The sequence below is a fragment of the Pituophis catenifer genome, unplaced genomic scaffold, assembly GCF_029215685.1.
Source record: "Pituophis catenifer annectens isolate HBS135680 unplaced genomic scaffold, rPitCat1.0.hap2 SCAF_5, whole genome shotgun sequence".
Lineage (NCBI taxonomy): Eukaryota > Metazoa > Chordata > Lepidosauria > Squamata > Colubridae > Pituophis > Pituophis catenifer.
Window position 1 is genome coordinate 40,737,632 of NW_027256885.1, and position 27,523 is coordinate 40,765,154.

General features: G+C 48.0%; 1 protein-coding gene across 1 annotated transcript in view; it reads left to right on the forward strand.

The window, feature by feature from the left end:
* LOC139317666 (histone deacetylase 5-like) overlaps positions 1-27,523 on the forward strand; it is a 292,699-nt gene that overhangs the window by 151,092 nt on the left and 114,084 nt on the right. Inside the window, exons 9-10 of the mRNA XM_070944746.1 lie at positions 7,662-7,676; positions 15,561-15,580. Coding sequence (XP_070800847.1) covers positions 7,662-7,676; positions 15,561-15,580 — 35 coding nt within the window. The remainder of the gene's footprint in view (positions 1-7,661; positions 7,677-15,560; positions 15,581-27,523) is intronic.

Here is a 27,523-nt window from a genome sequence, read left to right on the forward strand (position 1 = left end):
ACAACAGAATGTATCTGTTTAGGGTCAGTTTGCCCTTTTACAATTCTGTACCTACGTCAAATACCTTTTGCCAGCTTAGCACCTTGGCACGGAAGAGGCACTTCTGTCTTGACCAAAGATTTGGTTTTCTAATATTTGAGTTTTATCCCAATATCGAATCTTAGCCTGGCTCATACCCCCCTTTGTGACTCATCTGTTTATCCAGACGAGTCACACCATAGGTCCTCTTCCTGCTGGAGCCGTTTGTAATCCCACATAGCCATCACCTGAGCAGTTGTTTTACGTTCCACCAGCAAGGATAGACTTTTAGAAATAGTTTTAACAAACAGAGGTAAAATACATGGGAGAAAAATACACCCTGCAGCTATTAATCCCACCAGGCCAAAAATGGCCTGCAGGCCAGGTAACTTTGGCCACCATCCTGAAAACATGTCCTGTAAATTAAGGCCTTTCCAAGTCTGGACTGGCACATGAGCTATTTCAACCATTTTGTCTGTTATTTCCTTAATAACTTTTCCACTTTCATCAATTTCTATGCAGCAGTTAGTCAAATTAAACTTTCCACATACCCCGCCTTCCTTGGCTAACAAATAGTCTAAGGCTAATCTATTCTGCATAATATATGTCCTTGATTTGACACTCTCCCTAGCTAATTGAGTAAGACCTTTTACAGTTTCATTGGTGATAATTTCAACCACAGCTTGCAGACGAATTAAACGGTTCAGAATATATACATGGGGGTCCGATAGCCATACATGCCATCTTCCGCCCATGTAGCTGGTCCATAAACCTCTATAATTCGTTCTGCAGGCCACTCTTCACTTCCCCAACTACGTTGGTTACCTCCAACCCTAACTTTTCCTATTGCAGATGTGTCTACATGTCTTCTTTGTCTTAAGTTCCCCACCTCCTCATACATCGGGACACCTAAAACCTGTCGAGTTTTAAGGGGAAGCAAAAAGAATCCTGGCCCAATTATTCCCAGGACACAAGCTCCACACCCATTCTTAGGTAGATACCCATATGCCATCTTACCACAAATCCAGTACAATCCATCAGGAGCAAGCCATCCAAGGGTATGATTATCCGGACCCCTTAAGAAGGCTAATCTGTTGACCTCAAACAGAGCCGTTTCATCAATACCCTCTGTGACATTACTTCCTGACCACCATATCTTGCTTTCCCCTTTTCCTGTGCATATGAGGTTTCCTACCTGATGACAGCCTGCCACAATTTTACTCTGAAAACACACATTCCCTACCAGACTAGTAGTCAATGTCCAGTCTCCATCCTTACCCTTATTATTATATGACAGGTTACCTTTCTGATCCATTTCTAATATTTTGGAATAATTTAATTCCTGGGCTTCCCATGGCCATTTTTCTCCCATGTTAGTTCCTCCACATACAAAACAATTTGATACATTCAGAGTGTGGGCTATGTCTTCTGCCAATTTGACAAAGGTATTTGTTACATAGCTAGGGATTTCGGGGATATTTAGCTTTTCCATTTTCAGATAATATAACTAGAACAATCCTTTCGTATCCTGTGTTGTCCTAGTAATTTTGGTAACATACCAGCTAAGGATTACAAGGGGATCTCTTCAGTATCTATTACCAAATAATATACTAACACATCCTCTATAATTTTCACGTCACACTCTACCTTACAGCTTATACATAAAACACAATCAATACAGTGAGTGCAACAACAACACTCACACCCACAATTACAAAACCAACACATTTAAAGAAAATTCTCTTTTCTGTTCTTTTGCATCAAAAGGCAGCTTCCAGGGTGTCCTAAGCAGGGACTTCTTTCATCTGTAAGAGGTTCACACTCCGCAGCCGGTTGGGGAAATATTAGGGATCAGAACGACTGAGAAATCAAATGGGCCCTGGTTGTCCACAAAACCATTGCTTATATCTGTAAAATACAATAATCAATAAAGCTACTACCCCAATTACTCAAAGTGCCCACACCCAATTTTCCTCCCACATGGATCCGCAATGATCTTCAATCTCTCGTCAGGATCCAAGTTCTGGACCAATTCAAGAGAGCAGATGCTCCATCCTCTTTTTAGCTTACAGCGGGTTACATCGGCAGATATACATCAAGGTAACCTATATATAAAATACAAAAGCTTTCTTTAAGCACATTCAATTGTCAGTTTTGTTGGATGTTGTTTGTCCACGGACACTTTCCAGCCGGTGTCAGCTGCTGCCTTGACTTGTGTCTGATGGATCCATGATTTTGATTCTGCAATCTTAATAGCAAGTGGAGAAGTCATAATACCAATAAAAGATCCCTTCCATCTTCCACTTGGTCCCCAGGTTTAAATGAGTGACATTAAGTTACTAATCTAGGGGGTACTTGTTCCATCACATATCGTTGGAATCTCTCAATTTGCTTATTAAGTTCTTGTACCATCTCCATATTCCAAACCCCGCCTTTATGACCTAAATCAGGCCACCTAACATACATATTTACCTTATTTTACCATATTTACATGGTCGGGTGGGATAAACCTCCAATACCTGTAAACAATCATGCTCAGAAACAGACTCCGTAGGCAACAAAGTTGCTGGATTTAATCGGTTAGACACCACCAGACGCACCTGTGGATTCTCACTCCTAATTGCCTGATATTTTGTCAACCTTTGCCCACTAATCCACAAATGTCCCTTAATATTCAACACAGACTGCTCCTCGTGAGGGGAGTGCATGAGTATAGGACAAGAAAAAGTGAGTTTATTACAACTCTGAATCAATTTTGCACTTGCAGCCAGCACCTTCAAACAGTGGGGCCAGCTTTTTGCCCCCCCCCCCATCCAATTGTTTTGACAAATAGGCTACAGATTGTTGCCAACTTCCCAAAGGCTGGGTAAGTACCCAGCAATATTTCTATCCGTGTTTACGTACAAATTCAAAGGCAAGTTCGGTAAAGCCAGAACTTTTTCTGTCCCCCCCCCCTTTCCACTCAAGGGGTTCCACATTGGCTCCTTTGGTGGCTGCCTACAAAGGTGCTGCCATCAAAGCAAAGTTAGGAATCCAATTACGGCAAAAGCTAGCTAGTCCTAAAAAGCTTCTCAGTTGTCTTTTTGTTCGGGGTTCTGCCAGCATTAGGACTGCCCTTTTCCGCTCTGGTCCTAAAGCTCGACGACCCTTATATCGTATCCCAAATATCTAACTTTCCTTTTCACCAATTGACCTGTCTTTCTTGATACCCAATAACCACACTCTAATAACAAAACTAGCATTATTGTGCATTCATCTTAGTATTATCCCAACATAAATCCTCTGTCAGTCCTGTTGATCCAAACATCATCAACATATTACAGTATTGTGTCTCCTGGTTGTTGAGGCACATAATACTGTAAGTCTCTAGCTACCACTGTTCCAAACAATGTGGGGGAGGTCTTAAATCCCTGAGACAGCCGAGTCCCAGTATATTGCATTTTCATTCCTGTATAAGGATTCTCCCACTCAAAATGCAAACAGTGGCTGGCTTACGGGGTCAATGGGAATTGTAAAGAATGCATCCCTTAAATCAATAACAGAAAACCACTCAGCCCGGGGTGGAATTAAACTTAACAGAGTATATGGATTCGACACGGCCGGGTGTAAAGTTACCGTGCCCCGGGCGGTAAGACCCATCTGACTGTTTAATTGGGATAATTGAAGTATTCCAGGTGGACTAAATAGGCACCAAAACCCCCGCTTCCAAATCTCTGAATGCTTTCATAAATAGCACAAATAGCTTCCCAAGAAACGGGACGTTGCCTTATACTCACAGACGCCACTCCAGGTTTTAGTTCCACCACCACTGGAGGGTGGTGAGCTGCAAAACCTGGCAGGTTATCCTCAGACACATCAAACAACCTCCAAATCTCCTCTGGGTAATGCCTTATGATCATTCTTTGACTATCTTCATCAAAAGAAATTGTTGCCCCTAATTTACTCAGCAGATCCCTGCCTAACAACGGAATAGGGCATTCAGGGATATACAAGAATTCATGCTGGATTTCAGCTTCCTTAAAATCACACATCTCTGGTTTCAAGACCTGCCGCCCCATGGCTTGCCCTGATACTCCCTGGACCTGAATTTTATGGGATCCAGGGGGCTGCAATCTGCTTATTTACAACTAATCTTCCTGCTCCCATATTTACCAAAAACGTTCTGTACTGACCCCCTATTTTCATTGTAACTAATGGCTCAGGCAGGGGTTCTTCCAAGCCTGGTCCCCCTCAATCTGACCAAGTCATGTCTGCCAATCCAATACTTTCTGCTTTCTGCTGCCCTGCGCCCTCTCCAAATCCTCTACCAAAACCCCAACCTGAACTTGTCTGTCCAACCTTCTACTCAAACCTCTCCTCTGTCCTCATTCTCCCCTTCTCCCTGCAAAGTGCCCCCTCATCCCTGACCCAAAATCCGCTCTTCTCATCCCTCTACTTCTCACCATCTGTCTTGGGCATTCCTTTTCCCAAATAATTTTATTTCTATACCACCCTTCTCCCGAAGGACTCAGGGCAGTGTACAGCCTATTTTGTTTTAAAAAAACAAGACAAACACCAATTTAAAATAATTAAAAATATTAAATGGATTCGGCTCAATTTAAAACCCCAGAAATTTAAAACATCCAATGTAAAATTATGTTGCTAACCCAGCCTGACGGAACAACAGGATTTTGAGTACAGGTTTAATTAAGCGTTGTTAAACCTCCAAAAATTTCCAGAAAAGAAAAAATAAAATCAAAATGTATTCAGAGCAGAAAGGAGAATGTATCTGCATAGCTTTCATATGTTAATGAAAGAGGCTTCACAGAAAGAGGAGGAGGGGTGGGGGGTGACAGAAAGGAGAAAAAAAGTTTTAAAGGAACAAAAAGCATCTCTTTTCCTGTTTCTCCCCTCCAAAGGAAGGGGGGGAGAGAAAAAACCCCCTTGCATCCCACTTCGCAGTGCCCCTGCCAACAAACCAGCCTTTTTATTCATCCGTGCCTCCTGCTCTTTCTTCTCCACCTACAGCCCCCACAGCCTCCAAATCATCATCATCATCATCATCATCATCATCATCATCATCATCATCATCATCCCCCTCTCCCTCACCCTGACTGCTACTTCTAGGCGAATGACTCCCCTTGACTTTTGATCACTCATACGCCTCTGATTTCCTCCTCCACTCCCTCCAGCAGCCCCCTTACTTTTCCTGCCTGCTCAGATACACATAACCCAACTGTTTCAGCCCTACATTGCAATAAATCCTCAGCTTTTTCAACAGGGCTCTCACCCATTGATCAATATATTAAAATTGATCAGGATATTTATCCTGATTCACTACAATCACTCCCCACAACTTATCCAGTGTTTCTTCCCTTAACCATCCCTGAAAGGGGGGGGGTCAGCCCATCTCCCTTTGTGGCCACACATGTTTACATAAGAATTTTAATTGATCCTTTGATCCTTTCAGATAGGAAGGGTTGCTAAAATATTTGTCAAAACCTTTTAACATGCATGCCAACGGAGTATTTGGCACGCTCTGAACCCCACCCATTCTATCACACTGCCGTCGACTCGTAGCCCCGGAAACTCACGGCCACTAACGAGAAATGCGACGGCTTAACCACCCACACAACCTGACATGGACTTCATTAGGGTAGCCACCCCGAGTCCGAGGGAGTGATCAAGTCCCTCCGTCTGCCTTCAAATGAGGCAGGTACAATTCTTTTACAATATACTCACTTAAAAACGCTCCCACTCCATAGATTCCTGGCCAGGAATTTGTTCAGACCACCTTTCCTGCACCACAGGGTTTTTGGACTTGATCAGAGCACCGTCGGGCCCATAGGGGTATCGCTGCTGTCTCCCGGAGACGTATCTCCGCGGCGCCTGGAGAATGTTCAGGAGTGACCTCCCGATGGTCCCGAGGGGTCGAATGGCCCTCAGTGAAATATCGCCTTGCACCTAGTCCTGGCGGAGTCGCCAGCTGTTATAGGAAAAACAGACTAGGCCAAGCTCTTCAATGCAGGAAAGAGTTTATTGCGCAAGGTTCAAACAGTCCAAAGACAGAGAAGGGTCTGAACGCCGATGGCTTCTTCTGGCCATGTATTTATACAGTTTAAAGGCAAAATTATTACAGAGAGTGATGCATTTCACACGTAGAAGCTGCCCTTTCATCTATCTCTGGGAAAGGAAATAACAATCTTCTTCTCACATACTCAGGTTCTCTGCTCCGGCGCTCAAGACATAACAAAAGGAGATAAGAGGCTAGGAGACGCCTCAAGGGCAATAAGGAAGCAGCACCCCTTATCCAGGGATATGCATGACATTTGGGATGCAATAAACATTAAACAACAGAATGTATCTGTTTAGGGTCAGTTTGCCCTTTTACAATTCTGTACCTACGTCAAATACCTTTTGCCAGCTTAGCACCTTGGCACGGAAGAGGCACTTCTGTCTTGACCAAAGATTTGGTTTTCTAATATTTGAGTTTTATCCCAATATCGAATCTTAGCCTGGCTCAATAGGATTAAAATAAAGAGCAGTGGAGATGGGACAACCTTGTCTTGTACCTTTTTGAGTCTCACATTTTTAGTCAATTCATAATTAACAATAATATGCTCATGTTGGGATGTGTAAATCAAGCTTAATACCTTGAATAAATTGCTCGCCAAAATCCATTTCCTCCAAAAGTCTGATAAGGAAAACCCAATTTAAATTGTCAAAAGCTTTTAAGACGCAGCTAAGAATATTAAGGCTCCCTTGGTCTCATTATGATATTGCAAATATTCAATAACATTTTAGGACTGTTCTAACAGTATCCCTCAGTTGCCTTTTCAGTAAGAAACCAGATTGGTCCTCATGTATAAAGTTCTGCAAAATCTTCTTCAATCGCTTCCCCAATATTGCTGTAAAAAGTTTATGATCATTATTTAATAAGGAAATTGATCATTCCCTATGGCTGAAAACTCAGGCTTGGCTGCCTCCGATGGGGCCTCAGCTTTGGGAGTGCTTTGCTGCTGCTTCTTTGTTGCTGTTATGCAGGCTTTACTGTTTTAGCCTGGAGGCCTAGTATTGCCTAGCTTTGATGTGATTTTTTTTTACTTGATTTACTTTATTTTTATCTACCATTTTTATTACTCTATTTTATCATTTTTACTTACTTACTCCCTGCTCCCTGCTCTGCCGGGAGGGTAGGATTCTTGCTTTACTTGTGAGGAGTTCTGTTATTATTTGCATTAGGGTTTGTTTGGTTTCTCTCAACTCCTTTCCCTCTGGATTCTGGACTCGCCTCAGAAACTAGACTTTTTGCTATATTATACAGCTCCCCCTCTGTTGCGTTATTTAACATAATGAAGTCAAGGAAAAGGACCAGATCCCTTACTGACCTGGCTTCCCAACCTTCTCTGAAGCAATCCAAGATTGAGGACTTTGCTTTAACTCGACCTCCCTGTGTTGAGCCCTGCCGAAGCTCACCATTACTGGGGGGGTCTGGGAGGCTGCCGAGATGTCACCTGTGTGGAATGGGGAGCCGAGCAGCATATGGCAGATTCAAAGTGCGAGACGGCATGGCACACACAGCGATCCCTGAACCCATCAACTTCCCACTTGATTTCTGGTCAGCACCGTTCGATGACATCGGAACTAACACGACCGCTAAACAGCTGATCAGGGGAGGAGTGGTTGGGATACTAAGTGCCGGATGCTGGTTTCGGAGTTAAGTTTAGGATAAATAGTGCCGTGCTGCAGTTGCGCACAGCACTGACTTTGAACCAACCATCTGACTTGTGCTTTGCTTTTGGCTGTGAATCTACAATACCCTTAGTAAAACTTGCACTCTCATCTCTGCTTGTGGTGATTTGTTATGTTCACGGCTTGAGGCGAAAGACAAGCCGAGAGAAACTCAGCGCTGCTTTCTTATATCTACCCGTCAGTTGGCTTCTGCCTCAGCGGCTGAGTGAAGGTTTGGAGAATGGCAGAGGGGACGGTTCTGGAGGGACTGGAGACGGAGAAGGAGTTTGAAGTGGAAGCGGAGGAGGGACTGCTTGCAGAAGAGGCTAAAGAAAGTGCTGAGCAACCGGTGGTGAAACCGAAGGTCAGGCAGCCCAAGAGCGAGGTTCGCCCAGAGGAAGAGGGTCTCTTGGGACAGAGAACGTGAGCCAGACAGCAGTCCACGGGGGAGTGGTGGCACAGCTCTGCTCTCCTCGGCCCACGGATGCCAACACCCCCCCGTTTAGGAACTTCTTTCCAGGGAGAGGCGTTGGATGGACGATGATGAAGAAGAATGGGGATATGCAACGGGTTCTGGTCCTAGTACCATGGACGTATTAAGGGAGCGTTTCGGGGAGGCAGGCTTTCGTGACGCCCCGTCGTGGCAACCGTGGGTCGCTGGCTTGGAACCTCCGGGGCCTTCTTGGCAAGACACGGGGGTGACCAGTTTGGAGACCCAGTTCCGGCTCACTAGCCCTTAGTTGCAAGTGGACCGGGCGACTAGTCGATCAGTGGACCAACGTCCGGCACCTTGGGACCAGGGGTCATCGTTGGGGGAAACATGCTGTTGAACGTGGCTCTGAACCCCAGCCATCATAGTCAGCGGTTGGGCCTCCTGTCGGGGTTCAAGGAGGTTCGAGAGACCCAGGCAGGATAGGAGGGGTGCCAGTGCGGTGAGGTCCCTGGGTCCATTGTCATGGTCTCCAGGACCTCCTCCAGGGGTGTGGACTCCTCAGGTTGTCTGGGGCCCACCTGCTCTACAGGCCACTTTTGATGGAAGCCCTGAATGGGTGGCCCTTTTCTTAAGTCAAGTGATAAGCCATATGGATCAATATGGTCAGTGGTATCCTTCACAGTGGGCTATGGTGGTGGCTGTTACGGCGGTCCTGACAGGAGAGGTGGCCGATTGGGTAGCGAGCCTCCATACCAAACATGCAAGGGAACTGGTGGACATGGGAAGGTTCCTGGAGGCTCTCCGTGCTAGATTCGAAGATGAGACAAGCACGCAGGTGGCGGAAGGGGATTTGTTTGCACTCAAGCAGCAGGGCTTGCCCGCAAAGGAATATGTGCACAAGTTTTGAAAGATTGCGGGCTGTCTGATGGGTTGGCCGGAATGTCTTCTAGTCCATCAGTTCCATATGGGCTTGGACCGAGACCTTAGGCAGGCCTGTGTGTACCGGGGTTTGCCTCCCAAACTGAACATGTGGTTTAAGGTGGCGATCGAACTGGATGTGGGTCTTAGGGAATTCTGAGTGCGAAATGAAGGGGTTACAGGTCAGATGAAAAGACCAGTTGAACGGACACAACCCCCCAGAGAGACTAAACCCAGTGTCGTTCCAGACCCTATGGATAGGAGTCGGCGGCCAGTGTTTCGGTGTTTCAGATGTAACCACATTGGTCACAGAGCAGCGGAGTGTCCCAATCCAATGCCTAGAAACCCAGACCAAAACCCCCCTGCCAGAGCTGTGATGAGGGGCAAGGCACGGCCGACAACATCTGAATGGTCACAGGTGACTCGAATGTCCAGTGCTGAAATGGAGGTACCGGGCAGAGATAACAAAAAGGCGGTTCCAGGAAAATTCCCGGTAGTGTCAGGGGATAGTGACGACAATGACAAGGATCCGGAAGACCCAATGGTGAGCGAACCCATTTGACCGTTCGTGATACCGGTTGTGCTCCGGAACCCTCGGTCACCCACTGGAGGCCAATACAGGGCGTTGATAGATTCGGGATGCACCCGTTGTTTGAGCTGTAGGTCTATAGTGGATGATTTAGGATGACAGGTCTTTGTTGGGTGGGGCACCAGCAACTCACATAACAGAGGGTGTACACCTGAGAATCGGGGATCATACCAAAACCATCCGGTTTATCATAGTGGAGAAGAAGATCGAACCAATAATATTAGGCTTAGCATGGCTTAATAAATGGGGCCCTACGATATGGTGGGAAGGGGGTTACCGCAAACTCTGGTTAACACTGGGGCCAAACCCACCTGAAGAGATAATGGAAAGAAGGGGGGGATTGGAACCGGGGATGCCGCTTACAACCCCAACATTCCCTAGTGTCTATAGGGACCTAGCTACTGTTTTCAGTGAAGATGAATGTGAAGCCCTGCCCCCTCATCGGTTAACATATTGTGCCATCGAGTTAATTCCTGGGGCTAAATTGCCAAAACCAAGGATGTACTCGATGACACAAAAAGAGTTAGAAGAGTTGAGGAAATACATAGATAAAAACCTGGCCAGGGGTTTCATCAAGCCTAGTAGGTCTAGGATGGCGGCTCCTGTATTGTTTCGTGAAAAAAAAGATGGGGGCCTACGTTTGTGTGTTGACTTCAGGGTTCTCAATGCGGTGTGTGTGGAGCATTTGTACCCACTCCCGTTAATGAAAGACCTATTGGCCACCCTGGCGACCGGTCGTATCTTTACGAAACTTGACCTACGTGAGGCATAATACAGGGTACAGATTAAACCAGGGGATGAGTGGAAAACCACTTTCAACTGTCCCCTGGGAAGCTGTCAATTTCAGGTCATGCCGTTTGGGTTGCAGGGCGCCCCTGCAGTGTTCATGCAACTGATCAATGAGGTCTTGCATGAACATCTGTATAGGGGTGTCCTTGTATACCTGGACGATATATTGATTTACACCCAGACTGAAGAACAACACGTGTCTCTGGTTCAGCGAGTGTTAGAGAAGTTACTGGCCACCAAATTATTTGTGAAACTCTCGAAATGCGAGTTTCATTAAAAAAAATTGACTATTTAGGCTACAGAATATCAGAGAATGGGGTGGAGATGGATCCAAGAAAGGTCCAGGCAGTGGTTGGTTGGCAAGCTCCTAGGACTAGGAAGCAATTGCAGAGCTTCCTCGGATTTGCCAATTTTTATCGGCAGTTTATTCCTGCCTTTGCCAAAATAGCTCTGCCTTTGACAGACTTGATGCAAACCAAACCGTCAACGTCAAAGCCGAGACCGGGACAACCATTGACGTGGATGTCGGCATGTCAAATGGCATTTGAGCATCTAAAACAACTTTTTGCTTGGGAACCGGTTCTCAAACATCCAGATCCGACTCAGTCATGGCATGCGGCGAAGAGGGGGTTGAGGGGTTTTTTAAAATTGTCATTTGCCAACCTTTTAAGGGGTTTTGGGAGGGGGGAGGGTTGTTTCGCAAAGGATAGGGAGGGTGATTTGTTGGGGAGGGGACCAGGCCCGACACAGGGTCGCGCTAGGGGAGGTGCGGAGCGGGGATCGGAGGGGGTTGGTGTTGGTAGAGAGGAGGGCGATGTCATCAGGACCGTGGGTGGGAGGGGCAGGTATGGTGGGAGCAGGGGGCCATATCATGTTGTGGGGGCACGTATCCGCTGTCTCCAAGCGGTGACATGCTCCGGCCTCCAATGCTCTTCTCGTTCTCTGGGTTGTCCGGAGTCTCAGAGCCTGGGTCTTAGGCTGATGCTGTGCAACGCCAGGTCCGTGGCTAATAAAGCCCCCCTCATTTGTGAGCTGATTCAGGAGGGGGGAGCGGACCTGGCGGGTATTACTGAGACCTGGTTGGGCCTGGAGGGGGGGGTCCCCCTCGTAGAAATGTGCCCACCGGGTTTCCGCACATTTCATCAGCCGAGGGCCCAGGGTAGGGGTGGAGGGGTGGCGGTTATTGTAAAGGAAGGTCTTGATCCTAGGGAGGCCACTGTACCTCAGATAGCCGGTTGTGAGTCTCTCCTTGTGAAGTGGGGCCATGGGAGGCAGATGGGCCTGCTGGTTACGTACCTGGCTCTTTGCTACATGGCAGCGACCCTGCCCGAGCTCCTCAATGTTATAGCCAGGGTGGTGGTTGATACCCCCAGGCTTTTAGTCATGGGGGATTTCAACCTGCCGTCCATTGGTGAAGCATCTGAGGTGGCTCGGGAGTTCATGGCTTCCATGACGGCCATGGACCTGACCCAGTTAATTCAGGGCCCCACTCACATAGGAGGAAACACGCTGGACTTGGTTTTTGTCTCTGGTCAGTGGTTGAATGGCTTAGATACAGGGGATATAGTTATTGAACCCTTGTCATGGTCAGACCATTCTCTCCTTAGACTTGACTTCCTGACCGCTATGCCCCACCGCAGGGAGGCAGAACCGATCAGGTGGTTCCGCCCCAGGCGCCTGATGGATCCTGATAGGTTCCGAATGGAGCTTGGGCCATTTCCTGAGACTCTGGCGCGCGACTCGACGGAAGACCTGGTGGCCGCCTGGGATAGGGCGGCCGCTGGTGCTTTAGATCGGGTCGTGCCTTTGCGGCCTCTGACCCGGCGCCGAATCTGCCCAGCTCCTTGGTTCTCCGAGGAGCTGAGGGGGATGAAATGCCGGAAAAGACGCCTAGAGAGTAGTTGGAGGGCCAGTCGCTCCGAATCTGACCATACACTAGTGAGGTCTTATATCAAGACCTACTTAGTGGCGATAAAGGCGGCGAAGTGTAATTACTTTTCCGCTCTTATCGCGTCAGCAGAAAATCGCCCAGCTGCCTTGTTTAGGGTGACCCGCTCCCTTCTCCATCTGGGAGCGCGGGAAGACCCCTTGCAAGGTCGTGCTGAGGATTTTGCGCATTATCTGCACGATAAAGTTGCTCAAATTCGGGAAGGCTTGGACTCTGACTGGGTAGGTACAGGCGGGTTGTCCGAGGTCTGTCTTGAGACAGTTATCTGGGATGAGTTTGACCCTGTGACTCCCGAGGACGTGGACAGGATGCTGGGGAGGTTGAACGCAACCACATGTTTATTGGACCCGTGTCCCTCCTGGTTGGTGCTGGCAACCCGGGAGGTTACACGAGGCTGGCTCCAGAGGATTATAAATGCTTCCTTGAGTGAGGGGTTCTTGCCTCCCGCCTTGAAAGAGGCGGTGGTGAGGCCCCTCCTCAAGAAGCCCTCTCTGGACCCAGCTGTTTTAGCAAACTATCGTCCAGTTTCCAACCTTCGCTTCTTGGCGAAGGTTGTTGAGAGTGTGGTTGTGCGACAGCTCCCGCAGTACCTGGATGAAACCGTCTATCTAGATCCGTTCCAGTCCGGCTTCAGGCCCGGGTACAGCACGGAAACGGCATTGGTTGCGTTGGTTGATGATCTCTGGAGGGCTCGGGACAGAGGTTGCTCCTCTGTTCTGGTCCTATTAGACCTCTCAGCGGCTTTTGATACCATCGACCATGGTATCATGCTGCGCCGGTTGGAGGGGTTGGGAGTGGGAGGCACTGTTTTACGGTGGTTCTCCTCCTACCTCTCCGACCGGTCGCAGTCTGTGTTGGCTGGAGGGCAGAGGTCGACCTCAAGGCACTTGGTTTGTGGGGTGCCACAAGGGTCGGTCCTCTCGCCTCTCCTGTTCAACATTTATGTGAAGCCGCTGGGCGAGATCATCCGTGGTTTTGGGGTGCAGTGCCATCTGTACGCTGATGACACCCAGCTGTACATCTCCAACCCATGCCCTTGAAGTGATGTCCCGGTGCCTGGAGGCCGTGCGGGTCTGGATGGGGAGGAACAGGCTCCGACTCAATCCCTCCAAGACTGAGTGGCTGTGGCTGCCGGCATCCCGATATAGTCAGCTGTTGCCATCGCTGACTATTGGGGGCGAGACATTGGCCCCCACGGAGAGGGCGCGTAACTTGGGTGTCCTCCTGGACGCACGGCTGTCTTTAGAAGAGCATATGACGGCCGTGGCCAGGGGGGGCTTTCTATCAGGTTCGCCTGATACGCCAGTTGCGCCCCTTTCTGGATCGGGACTCCCTATGCACGGTCACTCATGCCCTCATTACTTCCCGCCTCGACTACTGCAACGCTCTTTACATGGGGCTCCCCTTGAGGAGCACTCGGAGGCTCCAACTGGTGCAGAATGCGGCCGCGCAGGTACTTATGGGGGCGACATGGCGCTCCCACGTGACACCTCTCCTGCGCGAGCTGCATTGGCTTCCAGTGGTCTTCCGAGTGCGCTTCAAGGTGTTGGTTCTCATCTTCAAAGCGCTCCATGGCTTAGGACCCGGTTATTTACGAGACCACCTTCTGCCTCCGATAACCTCCCACCAGCCAACACGCTCCCACAGAGAGGGTCTCCTCAGGGTGCCGTCTGTCAGGCAATGTCGGCTGGCGACCCCCTGGGGAAGAGCCTTCTCTGTGGGGGCACCCGCCCTCTGGAATGAGCTACCCCCAAGGATACGACTAATCCCGGACCTCCGTACCTTCCGCCAGGCCCTGAAGACTTTTTTATTTCAGCAAGCCGGGCTGGGTTAAATTTTTTTAATTGGGTGAATTTTATGGGTAAGGGGTTTTAAATTGGAGAAGCCTAAGATAATTTAATTTTGTTTTAATGTATTTTAATATTTGTATTGTGTGTTTTTAATTCTGGCTGTTCACCGCCCCGAGTCCTTCGGGAGAGGGGGCGGTATAAAAAAATTTAATAAATAAATAAATAAATAAATAAATAAATTTGTACTGCAAGTGGATGCTAGTGATGTGGCTGTAGGGGCAGTGCTTTTACAGAGGACAGTGCAAGGGCAGTTGCAACCTTGTGCTTATACCTCCAGAAAATTGACCCCTACAGAACATGCATGGGCAATTTGGGAGAAAGAGGCATTAGCTGTGCGTTGGGCATTAATGACATGGCGACATCTGCTTGAGGGAGTGTCACATCCTTTCGAGGTGTGGACGGATCATAAGAACCTGGAAGCCCTGCAAACGCCCAGACGATTGTCTCCGAAACAAGTACGGTGGGCACAGTACTTCCAGCGGTTCTCTTTCCGGTTACGGTACGTCCCGGCTGGGAAGAATTTCCTTGCAGATGTGCTGTCTCGCATGCCACAGTATAACAGCAAACGAGAGGAGATCATAGAAGCCCTTATCCCACCTTCCCAAAAAATGTTAACAATCACTGAAGTGGATAACCCCTTCTGTAATGAACTTAAAACGGCTATACAACACAACCAGTGGCTATCCCAAAACCCGTCTCTAATAACTTATAAGGATGGGTTTGCCTGGAGGGGGGACAGGATGTATATCCCAGAATGCCTCCGGAACGTTGTGTTACGGAGATGTCATGATGCCAAATCAGCAGGGCATTTTGGATACCTGAAAACCCTCCACCTCATCAGAAGGCAATTCTGGTGGCCACGGATGCGTGGAGATATTGAAAAGTACGTTAAAAGCTGCACAACATGTGCAACTGCCAAACCCTGGTCCGGATGACCCTTAGGCTTGTTACAGGTAGTAGCAAACCCTGATAAGCCTTGGGAGGAGATCGCTATGGATTTCATAGTCGATCTCCCCTCCAGCCACGGATATACTGTGATTTGGACGATAGTGGATTTGTTTTCAAAGCAGGCCCATTTTGTGCCGTGTAAGGGCATACCGTCTGCACGGCGGCTAACCAATCTGTTTTTGCAACATATCTACTGACTCCACGGAGCACCAAAAAGGATTATATCCGATCGTGGTGTTCAATTCACCTCCAAGTTTTGGAGACTTTTTATCTGCTTAATAGGATCCTCTCAGGGGTTGAGTTCTGCCTTTCATCCGAGTACCAACGGAGTGGCCGAATGAGCCAATGCCATGGTAGAAAGGTACCTTAGATATTATGTCTCATATCAACAGTCCAATTGGTCAGGTCTCCTCCCGTTCGCCGAGGTGGCCTACAATAACATAATGCACCGCAGCACAGGCCTTTCCCCATTTCAAGTAGTATATGGCAGAGATTTTTCAGCTATTCCAGAACTGGATCCACCATCAACAGACGGCGACACCCCAGGCGGGTGGGCGGAAAAAATCCGCCACCTATGGCCAGGTGTGAAGATAGCTTTACAGAAAGAGGCAGATGAGTACAAAACATATGCCAATAAGAGAAGAGCGGATCCAAAACTGTTTCAAGTAGTAGATAAAGTCTTTTTGTCAACTAAATATCTCAAACTTAGGTTGCCTAGTAGGAAATTAGGACCAAAGTATTTAGGGCCTTTTCCAATAACCCGGATAATCAATCCCGTTACTGTAGTTCTTAAACTCCCTCCTCTTTTAAGCAGAATACACCCGGTATTTCATAGTAGCCTGTTAAAGCCCGTGACGGTAGAGAGACCCAGAACGTCTTCTGGTCCACCAGGTCCGGTACATACGGATCAATATGAAATAGATCGGATATTAGACTCCAGGGTCCGTAGGGGGGTTCTTCAATATCTAGTGAGATGGAAGGGATATCCTGTCGCACAGGCTACATGGGTAACAGCACCTGATGTTCACGCTGCCCGATTAATAAGACGTTTCCATCGCAAATATCCAGACAAACCAGACGCAAGAACTTAACAGTTTATTACCATTAACATCTGCACTCTCTGTTTACAGGTGGGCTCCTGGTAGAGGGGAGCCGCCTGTCGCACCCTGCCGAAGCATTGCCGGGGGGGTCTGGGAGGCTGCCAAGAGGTCACCTGTGTCACTGCGTTATTTTATTTACCAGCTGAGCCAATTATTTCTGGACTATCAGACTCTCCGTAGCTTGCCAACTTCTTATCAGTAAGCTACGTGTTTCCGCATCCACCCACATTCCTTCACTTGCTCTCACACTCCTTCCTTTGTTCTCTTTCCAGCAAGGTCCGGCTGACATAGCCGGCAAGAATTACTTTCAAAAATGTAACAATTAACTTTTCTTAGTTAGTGAGGTGTTTTATTTTCTTTATAACAAATAAATGAGTTTTATTAGAAACCTTTCCTCGCGTTTCTTTTCAGAATATTGCAACTTGGAATAAGCCTCGATTCATCTACTCTAAACCAGGGTAATTAGTCCCAGAGCCAAACATGGGATTAATAAATGCCCTGACATTCTGATAGCACGAGGATGGTTTGATTTATGGCTTTTTCCTTGTTTTGTTATTTCTGATAAGAGCGCATAGGCAATTAGTTTTTAGCTACTGAGGTACGCTAATTATATTGCTAAGATGCCGAAACAGAAGAAGAAAAAAGGAAAAATGAAGCACAGAGCTTTATCCTCTTTGGAAGAAGAACAGGAGATAGTAACGCCCTCAAGATTCCAGCCTCTTGCTACGGCTACGCAATTGGAACAAGAAGGAGCCATGGGTGAAGAAGATCTGAAAATGCTTTCGGAAACACATCAAAGGACAGATATCAGAACAGCTGCTTTTGAAGATAATGAACTGCGACTGAGGTCGGTAGCTTTTTCTTCTCAATTTGCATGCTATGAATCTATTCTACCAGAGCCCACAGATTACGATGTGCTTGGTGCCAGGCCAAGAAAGTTTCCACAAACGGCAAAGCTTTTTCACCCCCACGCAGAGAGAGAAGTAATTCATTATTCTTCTCAAAGCCCTGAGCTCACCCAGCGTGAGATGGCCATCAAATCCTATCGTGAGCATGTAAAATATTATGAAAATGAACTGTCTCGATTTAAGAGAGATTTGTTTATGCTTGAGCATGATAAGGAAGAATCCCGTGACTTAAATTTTTCAAAAAGCACCATCTTGTCTTCTTCCTCGGAGCCAAAGACACTCCCCCTGGTGGATTCTGTGTCAGGCCAATTAAGACAGACGGCACTGCATACGTCACATGAAAGTCTCCCTGATCAAGTTACATATAAACCTGCCACGCAATCATTTCTTGAAACTGAGCTGCCCGAAGGTGCAGCACCATCTGCTGGCGAAAGTAATTTACTACAGGAAGCTGAAAGAGAAAGGAGCTTAGATGAACATTTTAAATTACTACAGCAGACCCTGGCAAACCTGTCTCTAACTCACTCAGAGATTCAAGCTGAAACGCCACAAGTGTCTCCACGGGCTCAAACTCCAACACCCCCTGGTGGTGTTGGTGTCCTTTTAGATGGAACACAGCAAAGGCAAATGATTGCATCTCCAGCAGGTCATGCCAATATTGCAGATCAAGCACAAATGGCAACTGGAATACAGCAGATTCCAGTGCATCAGCCACAGCAGCTACAAATGCCTGCATATGTGCCCCAGCCACAAGTGCAAATAGGGCCACCTCCTGGCCCACCTCCAATGGCACAACCAAGACCATTTTTAGGTCCACAACAGGCACAGCAAATACCACAGGCATTTCTGCCAGCACAGCCAGCATATCAAGTGCAGGCTCCTTACCAGGCATTTTCTGTCTCTCCACTAACTGGTGAGTCAAAACTAAAAGGACACAATTACAAAGCCTGGGTCAGTGAGATTACACTATTGCTTCTTAGAGAAGGCAGTCACTGTATGGTATTTAACCCACCTGCTCAACCATGGGACTTTGCAATTAGAGATTTAGAGATAAGGGCTCGCACAACATTATTGATGTCCATGGATACTGAACTGCAGGTCACTTTTCCACCAAATACAACAGCCCGACAAATTTGGGCTGAATTGGAAAATTGCTACAGGCCTATCTCAATTGAATCTTCATGTTTACTCATGTCTGAACTCCATGGTTCGAGATTGAAACCTGGTGAACAAATTGGAGGACATTTGACCAAACTGAAAGGACTGAGAACAGAATTGAGAGAAAGAGGCCATAACATTGAAGATATTCAAATGATCAGCATCATTATTAACTCTTTGAATTATGAATGGAAAGATGCTGTTACAAAAATTAACCAAGTCCCTATTGCTCAACGCACAGTGGACAATGTCTGTAGACTTTTAATTGAAGAAGAGGCATTCATGTTGGCCACGCCACACTTGAGAGGACCACCCGCATCAAGAGCTCCAGCTAGACGCCCCTTCCGAGGAAGGACCTACGCTCCAAGGATGCCAAGATGCAACACCTGCAATCGTGTGGGACATGCCACCCGGGATTGTCCCCAACGAGTTCCAGCTCCCGTCACGTACCAGCCCAGAGGAACAGATTCCAGAGGCAGAGGCAGAGGCGGAAGACAAGGTCGTCGTGGTCCCCGGCGTGATCCACAAACTCCACTCACCACATTGGCTTTAACCAATGATCCACAACCTCAACCAGAGTATGACAGACGACTCCTGTGGACTTTGGACAGTGGTGCAGCATTGCATGTTACCTACAGAAAGGAACTTTTCACAGAAATGCACGAGCCTGAACCAGAGCTACGTGAACTTTATTCATTTTCAAATCATCCTTGTCAGGTCAAAGGAAAAGGAACTGTTTATGTTGAAGAGCTCGATGCATTCATTCCTGATGTTTATTACATACCAACAGCAACCAGTAATTTGCTTAGTCAGTGTCACTTGTCTAGAATGTTAAAGTTCCAAGTTCACCACCTTGAAAAAGCAAGTTACATAGTTAAAGATGGAGATATTGTTGCTGAAACCATATTAATTGGTGGTGTTTATTACTTAAAGCCAAAGCCTAAAACACAAACACAGGCAAGTATGCAAACTCCAAAAGGGGAATGCACAGGCCCAGAGAGAGATGCTCCAGAGAGAGATCCTGTTGCTATTCCTAAGGCTCCTAAAGCCAACAAAAAGAGAATTGGTAAACAGGTTGCTCAGAGCAAGCCTGAGGTTCCGCATAAAAATGTTAATGTTGAAAATTCACTAACTGGTAAACCTTTGCATTCCAGGTGTATCCACAAATGGCATAGAAGATTGGGGCATGCCAGTTTCCGTGTTCTTAGGAAGATGCCGGAGTTCGCAAAAGGTTTGGATCTAAAGGGGTGTAAGGTGTTTTTGGATTGTGCTGTCTGCAAGAAGGCCAAATCCAAAGCAGCAGCCATTCCCAAACGCGCTACACGCCTGTCAACACGCATTTTTGATTTGGTTCACATTGACATAGTTGGTCCTTTCCCGCCATCATTTGGTGGTAGAAAATATTTTCTAACAATTGTTGATAATTACTCTAGATATGGATATGTATATCCTATGAAAGAAAAATCAGAGACCTTTCAGATCTTTAAAGACTTTGCAACCCTTGTTTCTACCCAACACCAAGTTCGCATCGCCAGAATCCAGAGTGATCGTGGTGCCGAGTTCATGTCTCAGCGTTTCCAGGACTGGATGCGTAAGAATGGAATTATTCATCAGACGTCAGCTCCTTACACACCGGCTCATAATGGAGTCGCAGAACGAAGACAAGGGGTCCTGCAAACCATGATGCGTTGTCTCCTAGAAGACGCCAACCTTGGTAAGATATACTGGGGTGAAGCTATCAAGTATGCAAATTACATTGTTAACCGTACTTGGAGCAGTGTAACAAATCAGACTCCTTTCTTCATGTTGTATGGCTACAAGCCCGATCTTAAAAACATTCATATTTTTGGTTCATATGCTATGGTGAACATTCCCTTAGCTCAAAGAAGAAAAGGAGGTCCAGCAGCAAAGAGACTGAGATTTATGGGTATTGATGATAACTCAAAATGGAGCAAATTTATTGACTCTAAACATGTAATTGTGATTTCCCAATCTGCTAATTTTGAAGAAGATATTGACTGGTCCAGGATTCATTCCAATGATCCTGGAGTTTATTTTCCCAGAGATGATACTGCTGATGCTACGCAGATTGATGATCAAGATTCCACTGATTCTTCTCAACCCGATGTTCCGTCTTCGCAAGCCGCGGATGCTGACGCTAGCGACGAAAGTGAGGACGAGGACGAAGCAGAAGAAGATTGGACAGTTGTTCCGAGACGTTCCAAGAGGGCCACAAAAGGGATCCCTCCACAACGATATTCTTGGCAACTGACAAAAGCACCCTTGCCTTTGATTTGCAATGTTACACTTCCACCTGATAATTTCACGCAAATCAAGCAGCTCCCTGATTCAGAGCAAGACAAATGGTATGATGCAATGCAGGCTGAAATGGACAGTCTAAAGAAACTTAAGGTATTTACACCTGCAAAACCTCCAGCAAACAAAAAGGTCATTGGCACTCGATGGGTCTACAGAATCAAAAAGAAACCAAATGGTGAGTCACTGTACAAAGCCAGACTTGTAGCTCAGGGTTTCGCTCAACGTTATCCTGAGGACTACACAAATACTTACTCACCGACAGTCAGAACTGAGAGTGTAAAAATTGCTTTAGCAACTGCAACTATCCTTGGTTTAGAAGTTTTCCAGTTTGATGTTGACACGGCTTATCTACATGCAGACCTAGACGAAGAGATCTACGTGAGAAGTCCTCCAGGATTCCGACAGCAAGAAGGGGATACCTGGTTCCTAAACAAAAGTCTCTATGGTCTGAAACAATCTGGTTTAATGTGGTATTTATGTCTTACTGACAAACTAAATTCAATGGGCTTTATTAAGTCCGAAACTGATGAGTGCGTGTTCACAAAAAGATCTAACAATGCATATGAGATAGTTCTTGTTTATGTTGATGATATTGTTTATATTGGTCCAAATAAGCAAATGAGTGAAATTTTTGCCAAAGCTTTGCAGAGATACTTCACATTGAAATCATTAGGTCATATTAGCACTTATTTAGGTGTTCAGATTGAAAAAACACAGAAGGGGTTTAGTCTTTCACAAGAGGATAAAATTGAACAAGTTTTGCATCATTGCAACATGAAAGATGCTAACACAACAAAGACACCCATGCAAACAGATTTTCACAACTTGACACAAGAAGAAAGTCCTGAGTTCGAGGATCAAACACTTTATCGTTCAGTCATAGGGTCACTATTGTACATTAGTAGTTGGACCAGACCCGACATTGCACTTAGTGTTAATCTCTTATCACGACACGTAGGTAAGGCAAAACAGTTTCACTGGACATGTATTAAGAAATTATTGAGATACCTAAAATACACCAAACATTTGAAGTTATTGTTAGAACCAACACATACTGATTATGCAGAATTATGTTGTTATGCAGATTCTGATTGGGCAAGTGATAAGAAATCACGTAAAAGTACTTCAGGTTATATGATGTTCTTAAATGGATGTCCTGTTTATTGGCAAGTACGTAAGCAGAATTTTGTTTCTTGTTCATCTACTGAAGCTGAATATGCTTGTGTTTCAGATGCATGTAATTCCCTAACTTGGTTTGATGCTTTAGTCACAGATATCTGGACACACCCGATCCAACCGATCACAGTGATGGAAGACAATGAATCGGTGGTTTATATTTCTGAATCTCATTTCACAGGTTCCAGGTCCAGACACATTGACATCCGTTATCAAAACATAAAACATTTAGTGAAAAAAGGTTTTGTCAAAATGCAATATGTATCTACACATGATCAAATTGCTGATATGCTCAACAAACCACTTCCAGCAGCTCAACATGAGTATCTGCGTGAGAAGATGTGCCTTATTTGATGATGTACTGATATTCGCTCAACTGGCAAAGAAGGGGAATGTCACTGCGTTATTTTATTTACCAGCTGAGCCAATTATTTCTGGACTATCAGACTCTCCGTAGCTTGCCAACTTCTTATCAGTAAGCTACGTGTTTCCGCATCCACCCACATTCCTTCACTTGCTCTCACACTCCTTCCTTTGTTCTCTTTCCAGCAAGGTCCGGCTGACATAGCCGGCAAGAATTACTTTCAAAAATGTAACAATTAACTTTTCTTAGTTAGTGAGGTGTTTTATTTTCTTTATAACAAATAAATGAGTTTTATTAGAAACCTTTCCTCGCGTTTCTTTTCAGAATATTGCAACTTGGAATAAGCCTCGATTCATCTACTCTAAACCAGGGTAATTAGTCCCAGAGCCAAACATGGGATTAATAAATGCCCTGACAACCTGTGTTGGAAACTCTAGCTCCCTTTTATCTGACTGCTGCTGGTCGTCGTGATCTTCCGCTGGCTGAGGGTGTCGTCCCCTGAGTTGAGAACAAAGGGTCTCCAAAAACTACGGTCCCCACTCAACCTTTAAATGAGCCTACCCTTATTGAACTTTTGGCCCAGCAATGTTTCTTGGTTGCAGAAACAACAGCGAGCATACAGTCTCAGCTTGATAAAATAATAAGTACCTTAGACTGCCTAGTTTCCTGGGTTACCGGTGGTTGCCCTGGATTGACTGCTCGGCAGCCTGATGCAGTGACAAGGCCTTCCCTGTCGGGCCCCAGTGAAAGTACTGGTCGGTGTGGCCCTGCCAGAGGGTCGAACTTCACACCTCTGGATGCGGGCAGCCACTTGGTTTTACAGCCAAAACAGGTGGCCCTTAATATTAATCCCATTAATGGCAATTTGCCTCAATGGGGTTCAATACAGCTGGCAAGGGGCCATATACTATAGTTACTGGGGTTGACTGCTGATGATTTGAAGGAGGTTGAACTTTTACCCTCCCCTGTATATTGTACCAGAGTGTTACTCAATTTTGACAACCCCAACACCCCTAAACTATTCTTCAGGAGAAGATCTCTGCTAAGAGCTTTCGGCATCTTGCCAAGTAGAGTCTTCAAAGATATGTCAATTAAGCCACTTTTAAGAAATCAACAACCTGTGAGCATCAGGAGATTTATAGCCCCCAAAAGACCTTTAGCAGCACATATTAATGTACCAATTTTGAATACCATTCCCGATACTAGTCCATCTACTAAATATTCATCCATTCCTGTAAGACCTCCTGATAGCGTCCTCTCAGATGGTACCTTGGCTGTTCTTTCTACAGCCGGTCAAACCAACCCCTCTCAGTGAGGTACATCTCATCAGGAAGTTTGCCATGATTTGATCAGCTGGGAAGAAATGGCTCCAAAGGAAGCAACACCAGCCCAGGGTTTCCAAGGCTCCTTAGTGAAAAAGCCTCAGGTCAGTGCCTCTGGGATTCCATCCATCCATGAAATCGATTCATCTCTAGACAATTTTTGGAATTTGGAGGAGATACAGCTTTTTGACTCCTTTTGTGCGCTCCCACAATCAGAAAGGGCCCAAATTATAAAGCGTCTGACTGCAGTTAAATCCAAGCTTTGGAGTCTTTCACTACCTGATAAGGATCCCCTTGGACTTCAGGGAGTCCACACTGATTTATCAGAGGCAGTTCCCTCGGCCCTTTCTCCAGAATGTCCAATTCGTCAATTTGAAGATCCAGGGCTACTTCAAACCCCGTCTGCTGATGTCACTGAATGCCTGCCAGGTAAGCAACCAACTAATGTTACAAGCACAAACTGGACTGCGTTCAGAGCCCTACAGCCTCATGAACAAGGCTTGCCTCCCTTCCCCTCTTCCCTGCCTTTGTCTCCCAAGAGGGTGATACTCCCATCTAATAACGGGTGTATTTTTTCGGATCTGAAGGGCTATCTGGAAAAAATTAATTATACAGAATGACTAGCAAACCTGTTGTGGCTCCGCCCTCTGAGCCTATCTCATCGGGGGAAGAAGGCTCTGAACATGAGGGAGAGGAGTCAGCCAGACCTCCCTCTCCAGGCCCCTCCCCTCTGGCACTGTCTCAGGTGCCGGCCGAGGGAGAGGAGATTAGCCAGGAGCCAGGTGTCTCTGATGAGAGTGAGGAAGGAGAGCTGTCGTTCCTGGATGCACGCCAACGAAGGCGTGATAAACGGTTGCAGCAGTTAAGGAGGCGTGCTAGGGATTAGAACTGAGTCACTGGACCACACCCCAGAGACTATATAAGAGAGGGTGGTGGCTGGTAAAACTCTCTGACGAACAAAAACTAACTCTGGCTAGTCACTTGAACAACGCCTGAAGCTGCCGAAGGGATATTGTTTTGCTGGACTATTTACAATGCGTATGTAATGTTATGTTATCTGTTGAAGTAAAGCTCTTGGCAGACGGTGCTTATATTGTTGCCAAGTTTGAGATAACAACCTGTGTGCATGCCAAGTGCTTCCTTAACCCTCGGCTGGCTGTGTTTGTGTGTGTGTGGAGACGGGGACAGATCATCTTGTTCGTCACCAACACATACTCCATCGTTAACCCACGATGGACCAACAGCTGCAGCAGCAGTTACAGCAGATGCTAGAGGCCAATCAGCTTCTGCAACAGCAAGTAGCACAGCTAACTGCTCAACTTGCTTTGGGAAATGCTCCTGCAGCTTCCCCTCCTCCCCCTCCCCGTCCGAGATGCCCAGTGAACGTGCCAGATAGGTTTTCTGGGCAGCAGGAGATGTTCCCGGCCTTCATGGGACAATGCCAACTTTTCATGGCGATGAGGCCGGAGGATTTTCCGGATGACCGGGCTCGGGTGGCATTTGTGATCAGCTCCCTCTCTGGCACTGCCACCCGATGGGCCACGCCCCTGTTGCTGCAAAATAGCCCCTTGCTCCTGGACTATCAGGGCTTTTTGCAACACTTGCGCACCATGTTTGAAGACCCCCTCCGGGTGCAGACGGCAGCGAGGCGCATCAAGGACCTCTGCCAAGGCAAGCACCCCCTGCAGGACTATATTGCAGAGTTCCGACTGCTAGGCCAGGATTCGGCTTGGAATGAGGTGGCGTTGATGGATGCCTTCCAGGACGGCCTCTCAGACGAGCTGCAGGATGAGCTGGTTCGCGTGGAGGCGCCACAGACCCTCGACGCGCTGGTGACCCAATGCCTGCGCATCGACGCCCGCCTTCAACGGCGACGGCCCCGTCGGGCCCTTCCGGAACCACCGACAGCATCGGCACTCCCGCATTTCGCACCGACAGCGCCCCGGACCGCACCGCGCTTTGTGGCGAAGGCTGAGGAGCCCATGGAGCTCGGAGCAGCCAGACCTCAACTGACAGCCCAGGAGCAGATGCGGAGACACCAAGGGGGGTTGTGCTTCTATTGCGGCGAGGCTGGACATTTTGCTGCCTCGTGTCCCAGGAAGCGGAGTGGAGTGCTCAAGCCTGTTCCAGAGTCTCGGCGTGACCAGCCGGGAAACGGGCCAGGCCTGGCCTAGGGGAAACCCTGGGCCAGGCACGTGACCATGCCCTGCCGGAGTCGGCGGCTGTGGACTGTGAGCCCCTTCGGCACCTGATTTTGAACACCCGGGTGTTGTTGGCCAACCGGTCGGAGGGGCTTCAGGCACACGCGCTGGTGGACTCGGGGGCCACCACGAACTTTATGGACCAGGCCTTTGTGGCCCATTAAAAAGTCCCCTTGGTTCCGGTGGACCCTCCGTTGCGGGTCGAGACTATCGATGGGCGGGAACTTGTGGTGGGGCCCATCAAATTCGCTACCCAGCCCTTGCGCCTCACCATTGGGAACCACGAGGAGGCGATACAGTTTTACGTGACGGCAGACCTGCACTTTCCTTTGGTCCTAGGGATGGCCTGGCTTCGGGCGCACGATCCTCAGGTGGCATGGTCGAGAAACGCCATCTCGTTCCAGAGCCTGCAGTGTGTCGACCACCTCCGCCACACCTGTGCTGGCCAGGACGTCTCCTTGCCTCCGGAGCTGACGTCCTTCGCCGACGTGTTCAGCGAGAAGGAGGCGGACCGCTTGCCCCCGCACCGACCCTACGACTGCGCAGTGGACCTGATGCCCAACGCGCCCCTGCCCTCGGGACGCCTGTACTCCATGTCGGAGCCCGAGCTGGCCACCTTACGGGACTTCCTGGAAAAGAACCTGGCCCGTGGGTTCATCCGACCTTCGACCTCCCCGCTCTCGGCCCCGGTCCTCTTCGTGAAGAAGAAGACAGGGGACTTACGCCTGTGTTGCGACTACCGGCACTTGAATGCCATCACAGTGCAGAATCGCTACCCCCTGCCGCTGTTCCCGGAGCTGATGGAGAGGTTGCGGGAGGCCTCGATCTTCACTAAGCTCGGCGTTCGGCACTCGGTATGGACACTTCGAGTATACCGTCATGCCGTTCGGGTTGACCAACGCCCCCGCGGTCTTCCAGCACTTGATGAACGACGTGTTCCGGGACATGCTGGACCGGTTCATGGTGATCTACCTGGACGATATTCTGTTCTATTCCCGGACCCCGGAAAGCCACCTCCAGCATGTCCGCCGGGTCCTGCAGCTCCTGCGGGAGCACCAGCTCTATGCGAAGTTGGAGAAATGCTACTTCTTCCAGACTTCCATAGAGTTCCTCGGGCACATCATCACCCCCGAGGGCATCGCGATGGACCCGCGCAAGGTGGAGGCCTTGCGCAGTTGGGAAACCCCGCGTCGGGTGAAGGACGTCCAGCGTCTGTTGGGATTCGCCAACTACTACCAGACCTTCATCCCGGGCTTCGCCACCCTGACCTTGCCGTTGACCCAGCTCCTTCGGAAGAAGGTCCCATTCCAGTGGGGGGCCCCACAGCAGCAGGCCTTCGAGGTCCTCAAGCAGGTCACGGAGCCGGTCCTGAGGCATCCCAATCCACACCGTCCGTTCGTGGTCGAGACGGACGTGTCCAACGTGGCGATTGGGGCGGTGCTGCTACAGGTTCCGGTGGATGGCGGCACTCTTTTTCCCTGCGCTTATTACTCCCGGAAACTCAATCCTTCCGAGCGCAACTACACCATCTGGGAAAAGGAGTTGCTGGCTATCAAGGCCGCGTTCGAGGCTTGGCGACATCACCCCGAGGGGGCCCGACACCAGGTGGAGGTGCGGACGGACCATCGGAACCTGGAGCACCTCACCACGGCCAGGAAGTTGAACCAGCGGCAGATCCGGTGGTCGTTGTTTTTCGCCCGGTTCAACTTCCACGTCACGTACGTCCCGAGCAGCCTCAACCAGAGGGCAGACGCGCTATCCCGTAAGCCGGA